Below are 9,280 nucleotides of genomic sequence, written 5' to 3' on the forward strand. Positions count from 1 at the left end.
CTCATCCCCAATGGGCTACAACTGTGAAAAGCAGGTGAACACTATTGAAAGTAATGAGCCATGGAGTGCCAAGGTGCACTGACCAACCACGGAAGAGAACAGAGGGCACACAGGTGCAATGTATGAATGATAAGGGGCATAAAGGTTGAGCTAAAAAACAAGAAAAACAGACACTTGAAGCCTTCTGATGGGGGATGGTGGTACTCCTTATGGGTGGATGCTTGAAGCCTTCTGAAGTGGTATGGTGTTACTCTGTGTGGGTTGAAGCTTCCTGATCTTGTATGATGATACTCTGTGGATTGTGGCCATCTCAACAGCAACATATGATGATCCTGAGGTGATTTGGGCAGATGACTGCAGACCCAAGAGCATTAAGATGGTGGAGCCAGGGAGACTAGGAGCCTGGGAACTGAGCAGGCAGACCAAGGACCTGAGAGCCTAGAAGTCTGGAAAACTTATGAGCCACCAACCCCAAGAAGAAGGGTGCTGGGTATACTGGTGCAAAAGAAATAAAGTGAGGCTATGCACTTTACTTATTTAGAAATAGATGGCTTGGGAGCTAACACACATACTGCCTTTTTATTAAAATGTGGGAGAGTACCAGCTGCACTTTTGCTCATGCTGCTGCCTGCCATTCCCTGCAGGTGTGGTGGGTGAGCCTCATGCCCCCTGCCGCAGTATGGCTGCAGTCTGGTGGGGTCCCAGAGCAGTGCTGGGTTCCCCCTGAACGGCAGAGCGTGCAGTGGGACACAGAAGTGGCGTGGCAGAGATGGAGGTGGCAAATGGCATGACCACAGCGGCGGCTGGTGCCACAGCAATGGTGCAGCCCCCGAGGAGTGTGGGGGGGAGGTTTGCTGGGTCACTGCTGTGTGAGCACTGGAACAAAAGCAACCTGAAGCTCCAAGAGGCAGAGTCGGAGCTGCACAGAAAACATGTAAGAAAACTTTCTGAAATTGTATCATGGCTGTCTTGACTCCAATAGTGCACACGCCATAGATGAGATTAATTCCACCTGTTTTAAGTCATATGCTAATCTTTCAAACCTTTACTCTGCAGGTATAGTGAAAAAGACAATCTGCCTAATAACGTTTTATATGGATGCTTCCTTGTAAACTTCTCTTACTAAGGATTTTAAAAGGTGTGTCTATGTAATAGACCCATTCAAATAAGATATATCTATTTCATGTTTCTGTACAAAGTCTACTACTGATACATATATTAGAGAAACTAATTAGTAGCAGAACTTACAAAAAGCTTAATTGGTTTCTATTTGTTGATCCATAATGAAAAATGCCTTAAAGGCAACTACAGTCATCATCACTTTTAGCTCCTGGAATTAAAAGTTCAATTACTGTGTGGATAATGGAATATGTATAATGGAATAGGAATTGCAAAAATGGTACAGACTGTGTTGTCCTACCAACGACCTTGACCTGGAGAGGCTGTGATTGATGATGAAGCATCTGCTACATCATGACAGAAATAATCAAAGCTGATTAAGAAAGTGATCACAGGTGTGATTAAATATTTACCATAAACTGAACCACATCTTCAGGCTTGTGCTTTGCTGATTTGAAGGCAGCCAGTCGGGTAACAACAACAATGTGATACTCGACATGGCCAGACATCATCTTCCCACGGATTTCCTGGTATTCTGGCACTGACAAATCCAGTCCTGTGTGCGTATTCTGAATTTGCCTAGGGAACAAAATACACAGAGTTCAGGCAATGGCACAAAGACTTCTAGCTGTCCCTCTCCCAGTTACAAGCCCAAGAAAATCAATACAAAGGCTCTCACTGGAAGAGGACATCACACAGACCCTGTCCCCAACACTTCCCCCTCTGTAACAAGACAAACTGGGACATGGCCTGTTTCCTATATTCCATCCCAAAGCACATGCCATGAGCACTGCAGGAACACATTTCTGTGAAGACATGTGGATCCATTCAGAACAGGACTTCACTTGCAGGAGCTAAAAGTGCTCTTAGCCCAGCATGGCAGGTGAGAAGATCCAATGATCTCTCATCAGGTTTATTTTGAAACAAAGGTCTGTTCATACTGACTCATGCCGAGCCCTACCCACCTCTCCTTTATGTAAAGACATTCCCAGAAATGACAGAGACAATAACTGAAAGTTGTCACTAAAGAAAGAAGGAGCTCCCTTGAAGCACAGGGGCAACTTGAGGTTTGTGAAGAGCCAACCAGGGAAGTGGATTAAAGCCAAAATACAAAGGAAGCTGCTGGAGCAGACTGATGGGCCAATCGCAGTTCCACTCGTGAAGGTCCTTGAGGAAAATTAAACAAACATAAGGACTGAGCAAGTTAATGCAACACATGATCCCTCAGAGCTGCCTCTGGTTTTGGCTATCTGATGCACTGTCTTGTTGCCAAAAGGGCATACTAGCCAAAACATCTTGGCTTTCCCACTGGAAGCAGATCTACAGTAGGATCTAACAGATCCTACTACTAACAGAACTACCTGTCCTTTCATACCCAGTTAAAGTAGACAACCACAGCATTAGCCTCTGAGAGCTCCAGCAGTCATAACCACCCATGGCTCCTCCTGGAGGAAAATGCAACAGGGGAGTTGCTGCTGCAGTTTACTCAATGCATTTTTTTCCTCCTGACCGCTTCAGATCCATGGAACTGTGGTGCCACCTTCCCCCTGGATTGCCATCTGAAAATATTTATGACATATTTGCAAGAGGAATGCCAGATCATATTAGAGTGCTCACACATCAAGAGTAAGACCAAGCTGTTGGAGCATTAATTGGTACATCTAATGAAATAAACAGCCTGTTTCAATAGCCTGAAAACCAAAACTGATCAAAGACTCCTTCCCCAAAGTTATCCCATGCCAAGCCACAGAACACTTGCTGTCACTGGAACCAAGTATTCTTCCAGAATCAGAAGTTCACCAACCAGAGAACTGAATACCCTCTGAACACATCTCTGGGTACATTCTTCCTATGTGTGAGTGAATGTTTTTTTAGAAGAACCAGAAGGGACCATTTAAAAGAAAACCAAACTAGGATCATCAAACATTTTTTTTCTGCTTTTTTAAACCTTAACCATGAGGATTATCAAGTTCCATCTTCTCTGGATTTCTTGCAGACTGCAGAGTTCTTGTGGAATTCTACCTCTTCCTTCAGGAAGTTTAGATTCATTAACACAGCTGCCCTTTCACCTAAGGATACACAATGCGTAGAACTTAATATACACTTTCAAGAGGCTTAAACAATCTAGTTTCAAACAAACTTTCAAAAGATTCCTCTCATCATGTCAAAACTTGTTCAGTTTTTATGAAACTTGAGTTTCCCCAAGAAGGTAACCTCTGAATTTCTAATTCAAAGCTTGTCATGGAAAATGATTAGAGGGGGGGGAATAACTACATTTTTGTTTGTTTGCTTTAGACCTTATGATCACTTTCATTATCATCTCCTACAGAAAACCTAGCCCTATTATCTTCTATAGCAATAGGATTTCTTTTTAAAGATAAAACTGATTCTAAACAAACAGAAATCAGTAGGGAGGCTGAGACAAACAGAGCATACTATCCAAAGTGCTCCCTAGTTCTTGTAATGCCTTCAAAATAAGCAGCTTTAATGTTTTAACTAATTAAATACTGTTACTGTTATTCAAACAGAATCAGCACCTGCATCCCCCAAGACAGAATATAGTTTCACTGCATTTTTCACATAAAAACAATTGTTTTTACACTTGTGGCTTTAAAAAAAAAAAGGAGCAAAAGGAGAAAACTAGTTGTTTAACTTGGACACACTGGTTTATTACTTCTACTCTTTATTTGAACCTCGTTTATCTCCAGTTTACACTTCTGTCTACAAAACAGTTCACTGTAGACCTGGGCACATGGTTAACCTTCCTAACAGGAATCACTTCTCCCAAATACAAGGAGACCATTCATACCAGCAACACTGCTGTGAATCAGATCATTGCACAATCAGATCAGGCAGGATTGGCCCAGAACAGAGGAAGTGCAGACTATAAAAGGTCAGCTGAACTGAGTAGCTTCCACAGTTCACAGAAGAGCTGGGTTTTCACTCCTGTTTTTTTTTGATTTGCATATAATAATTAAATTGTATTCTAATTAATCTGCTTTCTGTGCTGAAAGGCCAGCATGGTGGGTGGCTAATAGTCACCTCCAGAAAGAAAGTAAAATGAGATGAAAGTGCTGTGACCAGACAAACATTTATTCCAGCATCTGTGTGGCCAGGAGAGCAGAGTCTGTGCTTCCTGCCTTGATAAACTCAGCCCTGCCAACAGCTCCCAGCTCCAACAACCTCTCTCCAGAAGGGACCAAACTGTGACATCCCTGGTGTTAACAGAAGGAGAAAAAAAAATGTACAGCTAGTTTTATTTATTAAGTGAAGGCAAAGTACTCACCAAATAATTTATTTCCCTGTATAGTCTAACTACAAGTATACAGATTTTATAGGCTCCCCAGAGAAGTGATCACAGCACCAAACCTGACAGGGTTCAAGAAGTGTTTGGACAATGCTCTCAGGCACATGGTGTGATTCTTGGGATCAAGCGCACCAGAAGTTGGACTCAATGATCTGACTCAGCATATTCTATTATTCCATGATTTATATTACCACAGCAACTAGGAATCCTATTCCCAAAACAAGTATGTGGAAAAAAGAGTGGAGTGGAAAAGGACACAACTATTTCACCTCAGAAGCTAGAAAGTATGTTCGGTTGCTAAAGTCTTAATCCCACACATACATATATACCAAATTTTATCACTGAAAGCATTCTAGTTTCAGTGGGACAATTTGCAAGTGGGTCTTTTTTCAATCTAACAACTGTAAATTAATCCAGGTGTTTGGATTTCCATTTTCAAGGGTAAACTTAATGTAAAGTCAGTCCTACAAAACATCTGTTAGTCGTATCAGATACATTTGAAGGTTCAAGGCCACTGCTTCAAGGAAAGTCCGGCACTGATACAGCCAAATATTTAAGGATTAAAATAATGGCTTTGAAGTTAAAGTGACTGAAATAGTCATTATTTATGTCCTAGGAGGTAAGGACCTTGCTGAATCAACACTTCTGCTTTTCATGTCTCATCTGACAGCAAATTGCTTTCATGTGGTCTCAAATATCTCGTGGAGATTAAAAAAAAAAAAAAAAAAAAGGAGAGAGAAAGAGATCTATCAATTTCCCTATAAAAGATTGCCATAAGCATTTTCTTCTTGAGGTATTTCTCATCAGGATTCCTTTACAACACCTAGGAAAAAACAGGGTTTAAATTTAATGCAACGGAAACCAGCGCCCTTGCACCACGCAGGGGACAGCTTCGAGAAGGTGGGAAAGGAGAAGGAACTCTTCCTGCCCATCCCTGGGCTCCCAGCCAGAGCGGGCACGAGGGGCACGGGATACAGGACACAGCAGCGGGAACGGGCACCAGCCAAAGCACTGGTGACATCGCCGCACAGCCCAGGATAAATCCTAATTCCTGCCCACCCACCTCGAAACACCGACAAGGAAAAGATGTGTCTGCAGGGCGACAGCACACGCTGCGCCAGAGTGGACGGCAAAAGACCCGGAGTTATCGCAAGAGGAAAGGGCACACGGGACGGGCCAGGGATCTCTCCCGGCTGTGAAATGCAGGAAAACTGCAGAACATCTGAAGTGCCCCGGGGCAAACCTACACAGCGCCACCCGGCTTCTCCTCAACCTCCGCCGCCCCGCGCTTTCCTTCCTTCCCCTTCCCTTCCCTTCTCTCCTTCCCCGCTGCCCGGCCGGGCTGCCCCGCCGAGGCTGATGCGGGCGCGGGGCCGCTCCCCCGGCCCGTCCCCGGTACCTGGTGGTGACCAGCACGGCGGGCGCCGGGCCGCGCTGCTCCATGGCCGCGGGAGGAGATCCCGCCTCCCTTCCCGGGGCTGGACCGGCCGCCCGGCCGGATGTCAGACGCCGGGGCTCCGGTGCAAAACGAGCTGGGGGAAGAAAACGTCCGGCACGGGGAGGAAAAGAAGAACACGGCTCGTAGTCGGCAGGATTCGAACCTGCGCGGGGAGACCCCAATGGATTTCTAGTCCATCGCCTTAACCACTCGGCCACGACTACACCGACGGGCAGCAGTGCCGCCGTGTGAGCCCCACTAACTCATCCCCACGTTTCCGCTTCCTCCCGGGACGGAAACTTCTCCCGAGCCCCAGTGCATCCCTGCGCGCTTCTCTTCCTCCTCACGGGAAGCAGCTCGCACGCATCTCCCGCTGAAACGATGGGCACGGCGCTGCTTCCCCAGCCGCATCCCGGGGCGGCGCCAGCCGGGTGCAAGGCACGGCCACCCCCGCAGCCTGGCCACACACCTCGGAGCGGCTGTGAGTTCCAAAGTTTATTTTGGGAAAGAAGAGGGAAGCAGCTGGTCCTTCTGCTGCCCCTCAGGCACCCGCGGCAGGGCTGGGCAGCCCTGGTTTGTGTGCAGGCTGCTGGGCGTACCTGGGCTCTTGGCTATCCCGCGGCTTCTCTGCGCTGGTGTGCAGGGCTCCTGCAGGGAAGCGCTTGGGAAAAAGTCTTCGCACCGCACACAGCTTTGTGGAATCACGGAATTACAAAGTCGTTATAGTTGGAAATCCACCATATTCACTACTAAACCATAACCCTAAGTGCTACATCCACTTGTTTATTTGAACACTTCCAGAGACAGCAATTCCACAACTTCCCTGAGCAGCCTGTCCCAATGCCACCCTTTCAGTGAAGTTTTTTTTTCCTAATATCCAATTTAAACCTCTTTAGGTGCAACTCGAGGCTATGCCTTCATCTGTCACTTGCTACTTAGGAGAAGAGACCGAGCCCCACCTGGCTGCACCCTCCTTTCAGGTGGTTGTGATAGGGTGAGAGAGTGATAAGGATCCCCCCTGAGCCTCATTTTCTCCAGGTTAAACACCACCAGCTCCCTCAGTTGCTCCTCATCACATTTGTGCTCCAGATCCTTCTCACCAGCTCTGTTGTCCTTCTCTGGACAGACAGAAACCACAGCCAGGGAATATTATAAAAGTGATAAAAAACAGATGCTGACACTGCATCAGTGCATCCAGCCTCCAAACAGGCTCAGCACCTCAAGTGGGTATGCAGCAGTGTCCCCAGAGAGGAGCAGTCCTGGAAGGAGGACCTAGTGAGTAGATTATGACTTTTCACCCCAGAAAGGAACAGCTGGAGGAGTTTGGGAGTGACGAAAATGTCAAAATCAAGAGAGGTCCAAAGTGGCAGACACAGAACAATATTTTGATGCTTGTGGTGAAACAAGAAATCTGGAATGTGAAACCCATGAGTCAAAACAAAAAAAAAGGGAGACTTCATAGGTGGGGTTCCTTCCTAAATCCCCATTGTTTTCTCTCCCTGCCTCTACAAACCTTTTGTTAAGCAGAGTGTAAACACCACCACCCAGCTGCAGCCTTTCTGGCACAGGAGTTGCAGTTTCCAGAAGTGCTGCAAGCCACCAGAAAGTGCTTTTGGAACATTAATCATTCTCATATGGCCTCTGAAGGGTTAAAAAGCCCTGAGGTGGAGTTCCTGAAAGCATATAATGAATAGTTTTATGGCTAAACAAATTGCTTCTCCAATGGCATTTTTATTCACATTTGACTTCCTGGATAGTGCAATTTATTCAGATAGTTACAAGGAGTAAGCAGCTGGCAGTTTGCTGTCTGAGACAGCAAAAATAGAGCGGGACCTGAGCCCATGAGTTCCCACTGAAGCTTGCTGAGCAGTGTCCTTCCAGGTGTTGCCAAGTGCCTGTGAAGGTGCTTCAAAAGCTGGGGATTTTCTCCCCAAACAGAAGTGTCTGCTTGGCTCCAGTAAGCTGACAGTCTGTCCTGGAGAGGCTGTGTGTGCTATGTCTGTGTACTCATGGAGAAGTCCAAGTACTACCTGTTTATCTGATTTCCTAACAAGTCTTATCATATATGGCATTTTTATAACTCCACAGTCCATATCATCATAACATATGAATAAAACAAATGCCTCAGTGGTGCTAAATCTGAAGTTGTGGAAATAATCAGCTGATTTTCCCACAAGGTTAGGGCAAGGTCTTTGTTCAGATGGTGACTGTGACTGTGGCTGTGACTGTGAAGAGTGAACCTCTGCATAGAAGGTGGATGGAAATCAAACCTGTCAGGAGAAAACTAATATGCCAATAGAGCTATCTGCAGGAACTAAGCATCGACTTGCCTCTTTCAGCAGGAATCTCCCAGAGTATTTGGAGTTTGATTCCCATGTTGCTTTGGATGCTATACAGAAAATTTCTTCCACTTAACGATTTTTTTTACTCAATTATCCACTGGAAACCTGCAGGGGAAAGCCTATGGCAGAATGTGCAAAGAATCTGAGAACCAATTCCAGTAACAGTCATCACTTATAAACTTACATTTTCCTACCTACTACTTGGGTTACCCTCAGCTGTTCCTCTCTCTTTCATGGTCCCCTTTGCATCAGTTAAATTCTCTGTGAGCAAAGAAAAGACAAAGAAACTCTCTGAAGTTTCAGGACTGTTTTCTTTGGGATTTATGGCTTTTTTCCCTGCCTCTTAGCTCTGCAGTACTGACTGGTACAGTACGTTGCTTGACTTACTTTTATCCATTCTTTTTCTGTTTTTTTTTTTCCCCTTTCTTTCCATACACTCAACAAACTGAATCAGCATATTCATGCAGTCTGTATTTACTAGTCTAATTTATGCATAGCCTCTGTAATAAAACTATTAATCAATTTGCATAGAATAGCTGCCTAAATAAAAATGCATGTTCTTTTACTGCAGGTATGTGTGGTACTGTGCTAGACCCTCTGTGGTTTCTGCATAAATGAGGCGAGGCCAAAGATGACTGCTCCAAGTAGGAGAAGATACTTGAAGAAAAGATAAGTCTGATTTCAGTCAAAAGCTTCTAGAAAGTGAAGGAAAAGAATGAGTGGGAGACAAGTAATTAACTCAATAGGAGTTTGAAGGAGGTGGTTTTTTTTGTGTTTTTTTTTTTTTTTTTTTGTTTTTTTTTTTTTTTTTTTTTTTGTCTTCCAGATGTCTGAGCATTGGGAAGTACCTATGTAAGAGGAACTCATACTGAAAAATAGTATCATCCAGGAAGGCTAAATAATATCTCTCCCAGAGGTAAGGTAAGAAGCCAGTTTTAAACAAAGAGTTTGTGGGGAGATGCATGTAACCTCTTTAACTAGAGGTGTAGCTGTTTCATGAGTCAAGTGGCTGTTTCTGGTTTCCATACCACCATGATAAAAAATCTTTTAGCTGCCATTTCACAGAAGCAAAAG

The 9,280-nt window shown here is 44.9% G+C and overlaps 1 protein-coding gene and 1 non-coding gene across 3 annotated transcripts in view; both read right to left on the minus strand.

The window, feature by feature from the left end:
- The window catches only part of HS1BP3 (HCLS1 binding protein 3), a 51,851-nt gene extending 45,804 nt beyond the window's left edge, over positions 1–6,047 (minus strand). Inside the window, exons 1-2 of one of the 2 annotated variants that reach the window (XM_053939591.1) lie at positions 5,826–6,047; positions 1,533–1,698 (exon numbers count right to left, since the gene is read on the minus strand). In XM_053939591.1, the coding sequence (XP_053795566.1) occupies positions 1,533–1,698; positions 5,826–5,869 (210 nt within the window). In that variant the 5' untranslated portion in view covers positions 5,870–6,047. Of the gene's footprint in view, positions 1–1,532; positions 1,699–3,067; positions 3,181–5,825 lie in introns of those variants that run through there. The other variant, XM_053939592.1, reaches the window with a different exon arrangement.
- Positions 6,007–6,088, minus strand: TRNAS-AGA (transfer RNA serine (anticodon AGA)). Its single transcript has one exon. It is a non-coding gene; the product is annotated as a tRNA-Ser (tRNA).
- Positions 6,089–9,280: the final 3,192 nt, after the last annotated feature.

The sequence above is a fragment of the Vidua chalybeata genome, chromosome 3, assembly GCF_026979565.1.
Source record: "Vidua chalybeata isolate OUT-0048 chromosome 3, bVidCha1 merged haplotype, whole genome shotgun sequence".
Classification (NCBI taxonomy): domain Eukaryota; kingdom Metazoa; phylum Chordata; class Aves; order Passeriformes; family Viduidae; genus Vidua; species Vidua chalybeata.